This window comes from Lithobates pipiens, unplaced genomic scaffold (genome assembly GCF_037356315.1).
Source record: "Lithobates pipiens isolate NorthernLeopardFrog02 unplaced genomic scaffold, aLitPip1_a1.2 Scaffold_30, whole genome shotgun sequence".
Lineage (NCBI taxonomy): Eukaryota > Metazoa > Chordata > Amphibia > Anura > Ranidae > Lithobates > Lithobates pipiens.
Genome location: NW_027507791.1, coordinates 44,368,705 through 44,385,887, shown reverse-complemented (window position 1 = coordinate 44,385,887; position 17,183 = coordinate 44,368,705). Strand labels below are relative to the sequence as shown.

Below are 17,183 nucleotides of genomic sequence, written 5' to 3'. Positions count from 1 at the left end.
TTTGTAGTGGCTTAAACCTCCACTAGATGGCGGCATTCTGTTCTTAGTCATCATTTAGCCTCAAAGCTTCTAGTTTCTAGGCTCCAAATAACTGAAAATCAATCAAAAAGGCATTGCTGATCGATTTCCACTCTTAACTGCATTATTTGATTGCTTGATATCTGGAAACTTTTTATATCACCAATCTGTCCAGGGCCAGATGTCCACTTTGATTAAAAAAAAATATGAATGTTGCATCTTTTCCTTCCATAATATCTACTATACTCTATAATCAACAGACAGACTGTGGAAATGTAGCTAATGATTGGAAGATCTGCTAGATACACCCCCGATTAGAAAGTAATTATATCATTTTGTAATTAAACATTTGTGCAGACCCCTTCCAGAGGAGACAACCCCAGAGGAAGACTTGGATTCAAATGAAGAGGACCTGCCAGGTATGGAATGTGACCCTCCTCTTATGGAGGTATGGATGCATGACACCATAGCCTTTGAAAGTAGAAAGTGCAATTTTGTTTCTTTACGAATCGAAATTTGGATAAAATTTTCAGTATTTGGAGATTTGAATGTAAAATATAACTAAATTTTTTCAGATTTGAAAATGAATTTGAGATCGAAAATAGGTAAGGATTTCCAGTTGTAAGTCGAAAAGGGCTTCCATTTGGAACTTGAAAAGGGCTTCCAGTTGGAACTCGAAAAGGGCTTCCAGTTGGAACTCGAAAAGGGCTTCCAGTTGGAACTCGAAAAGGGCTTCAAGTTGGAACTTGAAAAGGGCTTCCAGTTGGAACTTTGAAAAGGGCTTCCAGTTGGAACTCGAAAAGGGCTTCAAGTTGGAACTCGAAAAGGGCTTCAAGTTGGAACTCGAAAAGGGCTTCAAGTTGGAACTCGAAAAGGGCTTCAAGTTGGAACTCGAAAAGGGCTTCCAGTTGGAACTCGAAAAGGGCTTCCAGTTGGAACTCGAAAAGGGCTTCCAGTTGGAACTCGAAAAGGGCTTCCAGTTGGAACTCGAAAAGGGCTTCCAGTTGGAACTCGAAAAGGGCTTCCAGTTGGAACTTTGAAAAGGGCTTCCAGATGGAACTCGAAAAGGACTTCAAGTTGGAACTCGAAAAGGGCTTCCAGTTGGAACTCGAAAAGGGCTTCCAGTTGGAACTCGAAAAGGGCTTCCAGTTGGAACTTTGAAAAGGGCTTCCAGTTGGAACTCGAAAAGGGCTTCCAGTTGGAACTCGAAAAGGACTTCCAGTTGGAACTCGAAAAGGGCTTCCAGTTGGAACTCGAAAGGGCTTCAAGTTGGAACTCGAAAAGGGCTTCAAGTTGGAACTCGAAAAGGGCTTCAAGTTGGAACTCGAAAAGGGCTTCCAGTTGGAACTCGAAAAGGGCTTCCAGTTGGAACTCGAAAAGGGCTTCAAGTTGGAACTCGAAAAGGGCTTCAAGTTGGAAGTCGAAAAGGGCTTCCAGTTGGAACTCGAAAAGGACTTCCAATTGGAACTCGAAAAGGACTTCCAATTGGAACTCGAAAAGGACTTCCAATTGGAACTCGAAAAGGACTTCCAATTGGAACTCGAAAAGGACTTCCAATTGGAACTCGAAAAGGACTTCCAATTGGAACTCGAAAAGGACTTCCAATTCGAAATCGAAACACGTACAGTAGGGTAAAAAGGTGAAATAAGATGTTGATTCCTACATAGGCTGCTTTATAGAATAGAAACAAATAGAATACAATAGAGTTGATTAGATTAAAATTGAAGGGAATAGATTGGAAACAAAACAAATTCCGAAAACAAATTTATTAACTCAACGAACAATTCCGAAACTAAACAAATTTGACCGTTGTGCACATTTCTGTTTGAAAGTGTGCATATAGGCCAGTCTTTCTTCACCTTTTTAACATGGAGGAACCCTTGAAATAACTTTTTTTGTCTTCGGGGAACCCCTGCTAATAATTATTATATCTACATCTTATGATACATTAGTGTGATGGTCAGTGGAGGTCAAGAATGCTCCTTACACTTGTGGTCATTGGGAAGAATTCCCTTTTTACAGATAGCTAAAACGATCAATGGTGTCGGTGGGAACTTATCTGAGAGACAGAAATTGCTCATTGAACGAGGAACCCCTAGCAACCTCTAGGGGAATCCTGGTTGAGAAACCCTGATATAGGCAAAACTCTTCTTTTTTTCTTTTTTTTTTTTAAAGCATTCCTTGCATGCTCATTATAACCATATTCTGGCCACAGCCGCTCCCCCCAGCACCCTGGACCTGTGTGGGAACCGTCATGTTAAGAGGCGCTTGTCAGCCCCGGATATCAGTTTCAACCTGGAGAACAGTCAGGACTCGGCTGCCTCCAGCGAAATACGCAACCAGACCACCGAGGAGGATCTCGACTTTGACGTTGACGATCTGGAGACGCCAACCAGCAGTGAGATGCTCGAATTTCCCACTATGAGCCATGAGTTTGAGTGGGACGGTGAGTGACCATTGTCTGCCCTCTTCTGGTCTTCTAACTCTTTTATATTTTGGTGAAGGTTGTGTGACTCTTGTTGGCCAACTTTTTTGAGGTCATAGGACTTTGATCTTGAAAGACTTTCATTCAAGGACTCTATCGGTGAGATTTCTGCCTGGTGTTCTGAGGTCTGCATGCAGACTATGACCATTATAGAGGTTCCCACCATCCCTGTGCTTAGTTCCTGAGTCTGTATACCTGCTGTGCCCATTATGAGGGGTTCCCACCATCCCTGTACTGAGTTCCCAGGTCAATACCCCTCCTGTGCCCATTATGAGGGGTTATCATCATCCCTATGCTGAACTCCCAGGTCTGTACACCTGCTGTGTCCATTATGAAGGGTTACAACCATTTTTGAACTAGATTTTGGGGTCTATAGACTTGCTGTGCCCATTGAGGGGTTCCCACCATCCCTGAGTTAGGTTCCTGGGTCTATACACCTGCTGTGCCCATTATGAGGGGTTCTCACCATCTCTGTGCTGAGTTCCTGGGTCTGTACACCTGCTGTGCCCATTATGAGGGGTTCCCACCATCCCTGAGCTAGGTTCCTGGGTCTGTACACCTGCTGTGCCCATTATGAGGGGTTCTCACCATCTCTGTGCTGAGTTCCTGGGTCTGTACACCTCTGTGCCCATTATGAGGGGTTCTCACCATCCCTGAGCTGAGTTCCTGGGTCTGTACACCTGCTGTGCCCATTATGAGGGGTTCTCACCATCCCTGAGCTGAGTTCCTAGGTCTGTACACCTGCTGTGCCCATTATGAGGGGTTCCCACCATCCCTGTGCTGAGTTCCTGGGTCTGTACACCTGCTGTGCCCATTATGAGGGGTTCTCACCATCCCTGTGCTGAGTTCCTGGGTCTGTACACCTGCTGTGCCCATTATGAGGGGTTCTCGCCATCCCTGAGCTAGGTTCCTGGGTCTGTACACCTGCTGTGCCCATTTTGAGGGGTTCCCACCATCCCTGTGCTGGATTTTCATTGATTTTATATTATGCAAATTTTAATGGGCGGAAGGTGGTGTAATTTTGGCAGTTTTATCCCCATAAATGTTTCGCCACCTATTGAATGGGTCATGTTTAAGGACTGCACTATCCACCAAAGCAGCCAAAAAGTGTAACAAGTCTTCAAGGGGAGTGACAGCCTGTGACCCCCCCCCCCCCCCCATTTTGGAAAGCCTTTGGCTCCCTTCCTGTCCCTGTGACACCCATACATTAAATGATGGAAGTGCTTGTCACAAGGACAGGAAGACACAGAGGACAGGAAGACACCGACATGTTCAAAGTTCTAATCATTCCATACTCTACTGAAAATGTTGGACCTTGTAGGGGAGTTTTCCCATCACTTCCTGTCCTGATATCTCTCCCATAAGGACAATGATGGAAATCTTCTGACAGGGGCTCGAAGCCTTCCCTGTTGTATCCAAAACACAAATTTTGGCTGGAGTTGGGCTTTAAATCACCAGACAGCCAACAATAATGATATATTGCTGGCGTGTGAAAGACAATATCATGATTGGGGAAGTATTTTATCTGCTAAACTAACTAGTAATAAACAGGAGGGGAGGACTAAGCTAACCAGCAATAAATGGAGGGGCGGACTGAACTAACTAGCATATAAACAGGAGGGTGGCGGACTGAACTAACTAGCATATAAACAGGAGGGGGCGGACTGAACTAACTAGCATATAAACAAGAGGGGGTGGACTGAACTAACTAGCATTAAACAGGAGGGGTCGGACTGAACTAACTAGCATACAAACAGGAGGGGGCAGACTGAACTACCTAGCATTAAACGGGAGGGGACAGACTGAACTAACTAGCATATAAACGGGAGGGGGCGGACTGAACTAACTAGCATATAAACAGGAGGGGAGGACTGAACTAACTATCATTAAACAGGTGGGGGCCGACTGAACTAACTAGAATATAAACAATAATGTTGCTAAACCATTAACGTGAATAAAAATGTGATGTATTGCCGATTAGTCCTTACATTCAGTGGCTGCATTAGTTTTCTTTTCTCTGGCTATTTTTTTCCTTTCTTCTCACCTGGTGATCCTGCCAGTGACACACTTCCTGTCCTAGGGTGACACCCCTCACTGTACTGTATGCTCTTGTTCTTATTTGCTTGATTTCCCCTCCAACAGATGACCTGCCAAAGGTGAACGGAACCCCGGAGGCGTCCTTTGTGGAGACCCTGGTGAGCGACATGGAGGACCAGAATGGGCGGAGGTGGAGGATATTCCTGATGGGGGAGCATAAGGTGGACATGACAGCCATAGAACCGTACAGGAAGGTCGTCTCCCACGGAGGTAATCCAATGCTAATTAGTTCAGTTCCCGCCCCTATAATGCTAATTAATTCGGTCCTCCCCTCCTGGTTAATTCTGGTTTATTTAGTACTCCCCTCCTGTTTAATGCTAGTTAGTTCAGTCCTGCCCTCCTGTTTAATGCTAGTTAGTTCAGTCCTCCCCTCCTGGTTAATACTAGTTAATTCAGTCCTCATCCCTCCTGTTTAATGCTAGGTAGTTCAATCCTGCCCTCCTGGTTAATGCTAGTTAGTTCAGTCCTCCCTTCCCATTTAATCCTAGTTAGATCAGTCCTCCCCTCCTGATTAATCCTAGGTAGTTCAGTCCTCTCCTCCTGTTTAATGCTAGTTAGTTTAGTCCTGCCCTCTTGTTTAATGCTAGTTAGTTCAGTCCTCCACTCCTGATTAATCCTAGTTAGTTCAGTCCGCCCCCTCCTGTTTATATGCCAGTTAGTTCAGTCCACCCCCTCCTGTTTATATGCCAGTTAGTTCAGTCCGCCACCTCCTGTTTCTATGCTAGGTAGTTCAGTCCTCCACTCCTGATTTTATCCTAGTTAGTTCAGTACTACTCTCCTGTTTAATGCTAGCTAGTTCAGTCCACCCCCTCCTGTTTAATGCTAGTTAGTTCAGTCCGCCCCCTCCTGTTTATATGCTAGTTAGTTCAGTCCGCCCCCTCCTGTTTATATGCCAGTTAGTTCAGTCCGTCACCTCCTGTTTCTATGCTAGGTAGTTCAGTCCTCCACTCCTGATTTTATCCTAGTTAGTTCAGTCCTACTCTCCTGTTTTAATGCTAGCTAGTTCAGTCCACCCCCTCCTGTTTAATGCTAGTTAGTTCAGTCCGCCCCCTCCTGTTTATATGCCAGTTAGTTCAGTCCGTCACCTCCTGTTTATATACTAGTTAGTTCAGTCCTCCACTCCTGATTTATCCTAGTTAGTTCAGTCCTACCCTCCTGTTTAATGCTAGTTAGTTCAGTCCTGCCCTCCTGGTTAATACTAGTTAGTTCAGTCCTCGTCTACTGTTTAATGCTAGTTAGTTCAGTCCTCCCTTCCCATTTCATACTAGTTAGTTAAGACCTCCTCTCCTAGAAATATTAGTTAGTTCAGTCCTCCCCCCTGATTAATCCTAGTTTGTTCAGTCCTCTCCTCCTGATTCATCCTAGTTAATTCAGCCCTCCCCTCCTGATTAATCCTAGTTAATTCAGCCCTCCCCTCTTGTTTAATGCTAGTTAGTTCAGTCCTCAGTTCTGTATTTCTGAGAAGGAAAATTGTGTTGGACTCATCTTCTATAGTCTGCAAATTCTTTTTTTTTTATTATTATTATTATTATTATTATTTATTTTTTAGGCTATTACGGTGACAGTTTAAATGCAATCGTGGTTTTTGCCACATGTTACTTACCAGAAAGCAGTATTCCAAATTACCAGTACATCATGGATAATCTGTTCAGGTATGTTTGAATGACTTCTCCTTTAACAGATGAGCAATGAAATGTGCCCAAGATAGGTGAACCAGCATTACCCCGATGACTGTGTCATTTATTAGTCCTTAGAACATATAATATCTGAACACTGAGAAAGGGAGAATTTTGAGCCCCCCCGTAACGCGTTTGATGTTTTTATTTTTTTTGCTCCTTAGTCCAATGCACTCATTGGGCGCTATAAAAACTTGAAAGAGGTAATAGCCCTTTCCCACTCTAATCAAAACAAAAACAAAAAGTGGGTTTGGGCATTATAAGCCTTACTTTAATAGGTGTCCCCATCGGATGATTTCCATTCCTTCCTGTTTCTGTGACAACGGTCAATTTTGATGCTCAATCACTGTTTGATGCAAAGGTCATCAAGACAAAGAGAGAAGACGACTCTCCCAAGTGTGGAAAAAGGAAGTAATAAAAGCCTGACAGGGGAGACAACCCTTAACCTCTCCACCAAAAAATAAAAAATAAAATAAATAAAAATTAAAAAAATAGACGTGTTTTGGCTTTAGCTGCTCACACCAGTTTCTAGAGACGTCTTGATAATGGTTCAACTTGGGTGAAAAAAAATTTGGAAAGCTGTTGTGAATGTAGACTTCCAATTTTATTTATTTTTTACAACATTGCGGTTAAATATTTATCAAAGGAATGGGATCAAAGTGCAGCAAAATAGAAAAAAAGCCGTTGACGGGCTCTATTCACAAAACGCATGAATAAGGATCCTTTTATTTTAGTCGTGTGACTGTACATTTATAATCGCATAGGCCGAACGTTACAGTATGTGTATACCTCCATTTTTATATACTTAAGTGTTTCGGAACATCAAACCAATTTAAACAATAATCAAGGACAACACAAGTAAACACAAAATGCAATTTGTAAATGAAGGTGTTTATTATTAAAGGTGAAAAAAAATCCAAACCATCATGGCCCTGTGTGAAAAAGTGATTGCCCCCTAAACCTAATAACTGGTTGGGCCACCCTTAGCAGCAACAACTGCAAGCAAGCGTTTGCGATAACGTGCAATGAGGCTTTTACAGCGTCCTGGAGGAATTTTGGCCCACTCATCTTTGCAGAATTGTCCTAATTCAGTTACATTAGAGGGTTTTCGAGCATGAACGGCCTTTTTAAGGTCATACCACAACATCTCAATAGGATTCAGGTCAGGACTTTGGCTAGGCCACTCCAAAGTCTTCATTTTGTTTTTCTTCAGCCATTCGGTGGTGGACTTGCTGGTGTGTTTAGGATCATTGTCCTGCTGCAGAACCCAAGTTGGTTTCAGCTTGAGTACACGAACAGATGGTCGGACATTCTCCTTCAGGATCTCTTGGTAGACAGCAGAATTCATAGTTCCTTTTATCACGGCAAGTCTTCCAGGTCCTGAAGCAGCAAAACAGCCCCAGACCATCACACTACCACCACCATATTTTACTGTTGGTATAATGTTCTTTTTATGAAATGCAGTGTTCCTTCTACGCCAGATATACTTGGACACACACCTTCCAAAGAGTTCCACTTTTGTCTCATCGGTCCACAGAATGTTGTCCCAAAAGTCTTGGGGATCATCAAGATGTGTTGTGGAGAAATTGAGACGAGCTTTGATGTTCTTTTTGCTCAGCAGTGGTTTTCTCCTTGGAACTCTGCCATGCAGGCCATTTTTGCCCAGTCTTTTCCTGATGGTGGAGGCATGAACGCTGACCTTAACTGAGGCAAGTGAGGCCTGCAGTTCCTTGGACGTTGTTGTGGGGTCTTTTGTGACCTCTTGGATGAGTCGTTGCTGCGCTCTTGGGGTAATTTTGGGCGGCCGGCCACTCCTGGGAAGGTTCACCACTGTTCCATGTCTTCGCCATTTGTGGATAATGGCTCTCACTGTGGTTCGCTGGATTCCCAAAGCTCTGGAAATGGCTTTATAACCCTTTCCAGACTGATAGATCTCAATTACTTTCTTTCTCAATTGTTCCTGAATTTCTTTGGGTCTCGGCATGATGTGTAGCTTTTAAGGATCTTCTGGTGGACCTTACTGTGTCAAGCAGCTCCTATTTAAGTGATGCCTTGATTGTGAACAGGTGTGGCAATAATCAGGCCTGGGTGTGGCTAGAGAAATTGAACTCAGGTGTGGACAACCACAGTTATAGTATGTTTTAACAAGGGGGGCAATCACTTTTTCACACAGGGCCATGATGGTTTGGATTTTTTTTCACCTTTATTAATAAACACCTTAATTTACAAATTGCATTTTGTGTTTACTTGTGTTGTCCTTGACTATTGTTTAAATTGGTTTGATGTTCTGAAACACTTAAGTGTGACAAACATGCAAAGGAACAGGAAATGAGGGAGGGGGCAAACACTTTTTCACACCACTGTATAGATATCCCAACACATACTTTTTTTTTCTCCTATTTTATTTATAGATTTTTATAATATATATGTAGTGTAGTGGTTATCACTCTCACCTAGCAGTAAGAAGGTCGCTGGTCGCTGGTTCAAATCCCAACCACGACACTACCTGCCTGGAGTTTGCATGTTCTCCCTGTGCCTGCGTGGGTTTCCTCCGGGTACTCCGGTTTCCTCCCACAATCCAAAGACATGCGGGTAGGTTAATTGGCTTCTGTCCAAAATTGGCCCTATTATATGAATTGGGACCTTGGATTGTGGGCTCCTTGAGGATAGAGACTGATGTGGGTATAGCAATGTACAGGGAATAGGGACAATTGTAGACACTCACTCAGGTTGAACTGGATGGACTGATGTCTTTATTCAACCTAACTAACTATGAAACTATGAAACTATATGTGTGTGTGCGTGTATATATATATATATATATATATATATCGCTATATATATATCGCTAACATAACTGCTCTATATTATAAAAAAAAAAAAAATATATATATATATATATATATATATATATATATATATATATAATTTTGTTTTTATAAATTTTCCAATAAAATTTAGAGCAGTTATGTTATTTTATTTTCTTTATATATATTTATTTATATATTTTTAATATTATATTAAAAAATATAAATATATATATATATATATATATATATATATATATATATATATATATATATATATGAAAATAATATAACATAACTGCTCAAATTTTTTATTAAAAAATATCTATTTTTTTTTCAAATAAAATTTAGAGCAGTTATGTTATAATATTTTATATATATATATATATATATATATATATATATATATATATATATATATATATATATATATATATATATATATATATAATGAGAGAGAGAGAGAGAAATAGATATATAAAAATAGAGAGAAAAAATGTATGTGTGTGTTGGGGTATATGTATAATAAATATATATATAATATACACACACACACTTTTTTATCTCTTTATTTTATTTTTTATAAGGATCAATTATCCTTGTGTGTTAGATTTGTGAATTGGGTCTTTATAATGAGTTCTGTGCTGGCTTTAATACTGTATCACCAGTAGATGGCAGCATTGTATTATTGAGGATTTACAGCTAATGGTGATGCACCAAAAGTATTGGGACGCCTGGCTTTACATGCACATGAACTTTAATGACATCCCAGTCTTAGTCCGTAGGGTTCAATATTGAGTTGGCCCACCCTTTACAGCTATAACAGCTTCAACTCTTCTGGGAAGGCCGTCCACAAGGTTTAGGAGTGTGTCTATGGGAATGTCTGACCATTCTTCCAGAAGAACATTTGTGAGGTCAAGCACTGATGTTGGACGAGAAGGCCTCACTCGCAGTCTCCACTCTAATTCATCCCAAGGGTGTTCTATCAGGTTGAGGTCAGGACTCTGTGCAGGCCAGTCAAGTTTCTCCACCCCAAACTTGCTCATCCATGTCTTTATGGACCTTGTTTTGTGCGCAGTCATGTTGGAACAGGAAGGGGACATCCCCCAAACTGTTCCCACAAAGTTGGGAGCATGAAATCGTCCAAAATGTCTTGGTATGCTGACGCCTTAAGAGTTCCATTCACTGGCCAAGCCCAACCCCTGAAAAACAACCCCCACACCATAATCCCCCCTCCACCAAATGATTTGGACCAGTGCACAAAGCAAGGTCCATAAAGACATGGATGAGCGAGTTTGGGTTGGAGGAACCTGACCCTGCCCCATGACACTCGCCTAATGAGATGTGGGGTTGGCGTCACCCGATTATATCATTGGGTAACCCTTGCCTCTATGTTTACCTGTCGTTTGCCTGTGTCCATGGATGGGAGCAGTCGTGTTTGGTGGCTAACTTTTTTTTTTTTTCTCTTCTTTTTTGTTTTGTTTTTTTATAGTGTTTTTATGTTTTTTTTTTTTTTTTTTAGGACTTCACAAGAACTCCTGTGTTTTTATTAACTTTGACTTTTTTTTTTAAGGTAAATGAGTAGGGGTACTCATTTACATGGGGGGGGGGCAAAATCTTGGGGCTTCCAGATTCTGATAAGTCACCCCCAGCATCCCCACAACCAACAGGCCAGGGTTGTGGGGAAGAGGCCATTGTCCCCATCAACATCATAGGGGTGAGGTGCTTTTGGGGGGGGGGGGGGGGGTGCCATATTATTATTATTATTATTATTATTATTATTATTATTATTATTATTATTATTATTAATAATAATAAATATAAATAACAATTATTATTATTTAATATAAATAATAATTATTATATATATAAAAATATAAAAAATATTATTTAAATATTATTATTATTATTATTTAAATAATATTTTTTATATTTTTATATATATAATAATTATTATTTATATTAAATAATAATAATAATTGTTATTTATATTTATTAATAATAATAATAATAATAATATTTTTTTCTGAATTTTTATTTGCCGTCTCAATTCTGTAATTCTGTTCACATTCAGCGGTCAGTAGGGAAGCCCGTTGACAGCTGATGAGTCATCGGTTGTTAAGGAGACGGCGGGCGGCTTCCCACCCTGCTCCTTAACAACCAGCTATTCTTCACACAGAATTCGAATCGTTCATTTTTCATTCGAACCGAATTCGAAACACTCTGGAAAGTAGAAATTTGTTAGAAAACAAAGCAAAATGTAACAAATTTCAACGAAATACTATTGTCATTTGGAGATTCGGATACATTCGAATAAGGAAACTTTTGTCCAAATTTACATTCGAAGCAAAGCGAATCGCACGTGTCTATTTATGGTACACCACACTTTAGCATCCTAAATATCAGTCCAGTAGGCTTTGTATCTGCGCTAATTGTCATGCCGCTGGATCACCTGACCTTGTTTGTCCCGTACACGTAGGTATATCATCGGGACGCTGGATTTGTTGGTCGCTGATGATTACATGCTCATCTACCTGAGCGGGTGTACTTCGCGAAGCAAAATCCCACCGATTGGTTGGCTCAAACGTTGCTATCGGGCCACCGGGAGGCGGTAAGTGAGGCAGTCTCTCTGTGTATGTGTGTGACAGGTACACTTTTGCAGCTTGGAGCAATTAGTCATTTTTTGGTTGGTAAAGTGCCCTCTTGGCTTCCTACAATTCTTGTTTTGGGATTGGTTCCTGGGTTCCCAGCTCCGCCCATCTTCCTCCATCATGACGAGGCACCCTATCTCTACTAATGGATTTCAGGGTGTATTTTAAAATATATCCATATCTATAACTATAACCCCTTCTTGACTAGTCCCCACCAGTGTCACTCTAGCAGCAACTTTACCCCCGGGGGGGGAGGGGACTGGCCAATCACATGATCACTGTGATTGGCTGTCACAGTGGTAACATGATCAGGAGATGGTCCCCACCGATTCCCGATCATTCGCAGAGATCAAGCACCATCTTTGACAGCTCAGTCACTATCAACGCTCCCAACCGTCCCGGATTTTGTGGGACCATCCCGGATTTTGTGGGACCATCCCGGATTTTGTGGGACCGTCCCGAAATTTGGAACAAAGTCCCTCTTTCCTCCTCATTTTGTCCCTCATTTTTGGTCTGATATATATAGTTGTATAATAAACACACATTTTAGCTTTCAAAAAGTGTTTCCCAGTGCTAAACCTTTCATTCAATTTCCTAAATTGTTGCATTTGCAAATTTCAAAAGCCAATATAAAGGAATAGTAGTGGTAAAAAAAAAAAAGCACTTGTGGGTTTAACTAGTCCTATGCCTACATACCTTTTTGCTTATAGGTGCCCCTCATTCCCATATCAAAACGTTGGGAGGTATGGTCACTATGCTGAGAGCGCGCACTCGGCACAGAAAAGCGCTGGAGCTCTTGGACGCAAATGTGTGGCGTATGGGTGTTAAAGCCCGTCCCCTATGTTGCGTCACATACTGTATGTATTACGAGGGCAGCAAGAGGTTAATAGGGTAGTGTAGGGGATAGTTAAAACTTCTATTTTTTTTTTTCACCCTGCCCCCCCTTCCCCACTTCCCCCCTGGGGAAGGCCTTTGTTCACTTCCTGTCCTGTACACACAACAGGAAGTGAGAGGAACCCTCTCCAAAGTTTTAATCAGCCATCACTAGAACAGACGTCCCTGTTGAGAATTTCCCCCCCCCTATTCCTGTCCTGGTGACAACTCAAAATTCTGGATCTTCCTTCACTTCCTGTCTAAGGTGACAACGGTCACCAAGGATTTTCCTTCACTTCCTGTCTCGGGGGACAATGGTCACCATTGATTTTCCTTCACTTGCTTTCTCAGGTGACAACGGTCACCATTGATTTTCCTTCACTTCCTGCCTGTGACAACAGTCAGCAGGATTTTCCTTCACTTCCTTTCTCAGGTGACAACAGTCACCAGGTTCCGACCCTTCACAAAGCCATCCAAAACAAAAAAAAAAAATATATAAAATAAAAAAGAAGTTTCGCTTTTTAGAAACACTTTAAAACAAAAGAGTGCAGCAGTAGGAGTGAGACTCTCATCCTGGTGTCTCTAAAGCTTGGCGTTGGCGCTTCTCTGCTAACATAGGAAAAATCTTCTTTTGCTGCAAAGCTGTTGCCTTCCTTTTTTTGTTTTTCATTTTAGGTTAAAGAAAAATCTGAAGTCGGTGTTGATCGTTCACCCCACGTGGTACGTGAGAGCCCTGCTGGCCATCATACGGCCCTTTATCAGGTTAGTGGACTCCTGTAGGTTTGTTCTTATTAGAGTATGAAATTCCTCATTTATTTATAACCGATTTGGATGGAAAGCTTTCACCTACAAACACATTGGCAACTCACATGAAGTAAGCTGGTGGAGGGCGCCATCTAAGTGCAGTATTTAACCATTTATTGTATGATAAAAACAAATTGGCAACTCAAGTGAAGTATGTTTGTGGAGGGTGCCATCAAGGGTACTGTTAGTACTACATTATACAAAGACATTGTAGACAATTGGGCTCTTCCGACCTTGCGCTAACAGTTTGGGGAACCCTTTACTGTGCCCCTGTGTACAAAAACAGCTCTATAAAGACATGGTTTGACCAGTTTGGTGTGGAGGAACTTGAGTGTCCTCCATAAAGCCCTGACCTCAAACCTACTTGACAACCTTTGGAATGAATTGGTGCGTTGATTGCAAGCCAGGTCTTCTCATCTAACATCCGTACCGGTGGGCAGCTCCCTAAAGACGTGGTTTGTCCATTTTTGCAGTGAAGGACCTCGAATGGCCCACACAGAGCCCTAACCTCAACCCTTCTGAATAACTATTGGGATGAATTGGAACGTTGATTGAAAGCCAGGTCTTCCAATCCAACATCAATACATTTTGGACAGCTCCATAAAGACATGGTTTGTCCATTTTGGTGTGGAGGACCTTGAATGGCCCACATAGAGCCCTGACTTCAACCCTACTGAATAACTTTGGGATGAATTGGAACGTTGATTGAAAGCCAGGTCTTCCTTTTCAACATCAGTACCTTTTTTGGACAGCTCCATAAAGACATGGTTTGTCCATTTTGGTGTGGAGGTCCTCGAATGGCCCACACAGAGCCCTGACTTCAACTCTACTGATTATCTTTGGGATGAATTGGAATGTTGATTTAGAGTCAGGTCTTCTCATCCAACATTAGTGCCTGACCTCATAAATGGTGGCCAGCTTCATAAGGAAATGGTCTGACCAGGTTGGTGTGGAGGAACTCAAGTGTCCTCTACAGGGACTCGACTTCAACCTCCAAGCCTACTGAACACCTTTTGATATGAACTGGAATGTTGATCGCAAACTGAGCAATCTCATCAGTACCTGACCTCATAAATGGTGGCCAACTCCATAGACCTGGTTTGACTAGTTTGGTGTGGAGGAACTTGAGTGTCCTCCACAGAGCCCCAACCTCAACCCTACTGAACACCTTTGGGATGAATTGGAATGTTGATTTCGAGCCAGGTCTTCTCATCCAAAATCAGTGCCTGACCTCATAATGGTGGCCAGCTCCATAGACGTGGTTTGACTAGTTTGGTGTGGAGGAACTTGAGTGTCCTCCACAGAGCCTCAACCTCAACCCTACTGAACACCTTTTGGGATGAATTGGAATGTTGATTTCGAGCCAGGTCTTCTCATCCAAAATCAGTACCTGGCCTCCTAATGGTGGCCAGCTCCATAAGGAAATGGTCTGACCAGGTTGGTGTGGAGGAACTCAAGTGTCCTCTACAGGGACTTGACTTCAACCTCAAGCCTACTGAACACCTTTTGAGATGAACTGGAATGTTGATTGCAAACTGAGCAATCTCATCAGTACCTGACCTCATAAATGGTGGCCAACTCCCATAGACCTGGTTTGACTAGTTTGGTGTGGAGGAACTTGAGTGTCCTCCACAGAGCCCCAACCTAAACCCTACTGAACACCTTTGGGATAAATTGGAATGTTGATTTCGAGCCAGGTCTTCTCATTAAAAATCAGTACCTGACCTCCTAATGGTGGCCAACTCCATAAGGAAATGGTTTGACTAGTTTGGTGTGGAGGAACTTGAGTATAAACCATTTAGCTCTTTTTTTTTTTTTTTTCTAAAATGTTTACTGAGAACTGACTCCACCCTACATCTGCCATAGCTACCGTAATTACCTTTTGGTGAAAGGAAGTGGGAAAAGTGGTCTACCTCTACTATCATGTAATTTATATATTGAGGCTGTACACAAAGTCAGCACCATAAAGATATAATTTGATGTTAAAGGAACTCAAGTGTCCTGCACAGAGCCCTGACCTCAACCCTACTGAACACCTTTGGGATGAATTGGAATGTTGATTTCGAGCCAGGTCTTCTCATTCAAAATCAGTACCTGACCTCCTAATGGTGGCCAACTCCATAAGGAAATGGTTTGACTAGTTTGGTGTGGAGGAACTTGAGTGTCCTCCACAGAGTCCCAACCTCAACCCTATTGAACACCTTTTGAGATGAACTGGAATGTTGATCGCAATCTGAGTAATCTCATCAGTACCTGACCTCATAAATGGTGGCCAACTCCCATAGACCTGGTTTGACTAGTTTGGTGTGGAGGAACTTGAGTGTCCTCCACAGAGCCCCAACCTCAACCCTACTGAACACCTTTTGGGATGAATTGGAATGTTGATTTCGAGCCAGGTCTTCTCATCCAAAATCAGTACCTGACCTCCTAATGGTGGCCAGCTCCATAAGGAAATGGTTTGACCAGTTTTGGTGTGGAAGAACTCCAATGTCCTCGACAGAGCCCTGACCTTAACCCTACTGAACACCTTTAGAATAAATTGAAACGCTGATTGTGAGCCAGGTCTTCTCCTCCAATATTAGTACCCAACCTCACAAATGTTATTTGGCTGAATAAGTACAAATTCCCAGACATACACGCTCCAAAGTCTTTTGGAAAGCCTTTACCAGAGGAGCAGAGGATGGTATAGCCAGAAAGGAAGGACCAACTCCATATTAATGGCCAACGTTTTGGAATGTGATGTCCAAAAAGCTTCTCTAGGTGGGTGTGGTGGTCAGGCATCCACAGATCTTTGACCATACAGAGCAGTCTTTCTCAACCATGGTTACCACCAGTGTAAAATGTTCTTGCCACTGACCACCAGGCTAATGTGAGGTGCAGATATAATGGTAGCAGGGATTGAGATCAGAGACTAGAAAGTTTTTTATTTTTTTTTATTTTTTTCAGGGTTCCTCCTTGTTAAAAAGTTTAAGAAATGCTGATGGAGTACAAACTATTTATAGAGTGTAAACCATTTTTTTTTTTTTTTTAAATGTTTACCGAGAACTGACCCCACCCTACATCTGCTATAGCTAATTACCTTTGGTGAAAGGAAGTAGAAAAAGTGGTCTACCTCTACTATCATGTCATTTATATTTTGAGGCTGTACAGAAAGCCAGCACCATACAGATATAATTTGATGTTAAAGGAACTCAAGTGTCCTGCACAGAGCCCTGACCTCAACACTACTGGACACCTTAGGAATAAATTGGAACGCCGATTGTGAGCTAGGTTTCCTCATCCAACATCAGTACCTGACTTTACAAATGGAGGCCAGCTTCACAAAGACATGGTTTGACCAGTTTGGTTTGAAGGACATCAAGTATCCAGTACAGAGCCTCGACAATCAAACCTTACTAAACACCTCTGGGTTGAATTGGAATCCCAATGGTGAGCCAGGTCTTCCTATCCAACATCGGTTTTGGGTTGGGATGTCCAACAGGCTTAACTAGAATGGGATTGGTCAGTCTTCCTCAAACATTTGGCCATGTATTGAACCTTGTTACCACCCTATGGAAGCCTGCAACTAGATAAGATGTACATTTGATGTTTTTCAGTTGCTAATACTTATTTTTTTTATTTTTTTTAAATATCTATTTCAGTTCCAAGTTCATTAGGAAGGTGACATTTGTTAAAAATTTGACAGAACTCTCACAATTGGTGTCACTGGATCCCCTCCATATACCGGAATGTATAGAACGGTGAGTAAACGCTTTGTAGCTCAAACTCCAGC

At 41.9% G+C, this 17,183-nt stretch overlaps 1 protein-coding gene across 2 annotated transcripts in view; it reads left to right on the top strand.

Annotated features, from left to right (window-relative positions):
* The window catches only part of BNIPL (BCL2 interacting protein like), a 42,532-nt gene that overhangs the window by 21,679 nt on the left and 3,670 nt on the right, over positions 1-17,183 (top strand). For both annotated transcript variants that reach the window (XM_077464112.1, XM_077464113.1), the window contains exons 3-9: positions 376-437; positions 2,234-2,464; positions 4,646-4,810; positions 6,150-6,252; positions 11,563-11,694; positions 13,283-13,369; positions 17,053-17,151. In XM_077464112.1, coding sequence (XP_077320238.1) covers positions 376-437; positions 2,234-2,464; positions 4,646-4,810; positions 6,150-6,252; positions 11,563-11,694; positions 13,283-13,369; positions 17,053-17,151 — 879 coding nt within the window. The remainder of the gene's footprint in view (positions 1-375; positions 438-2,233; positions 2,465-4,645; positions 4,811-6,149; positions 6,253-11,562; positions 11,695-13,282; positions 13,370-17,052; positions 17,152-17,183) is intronic.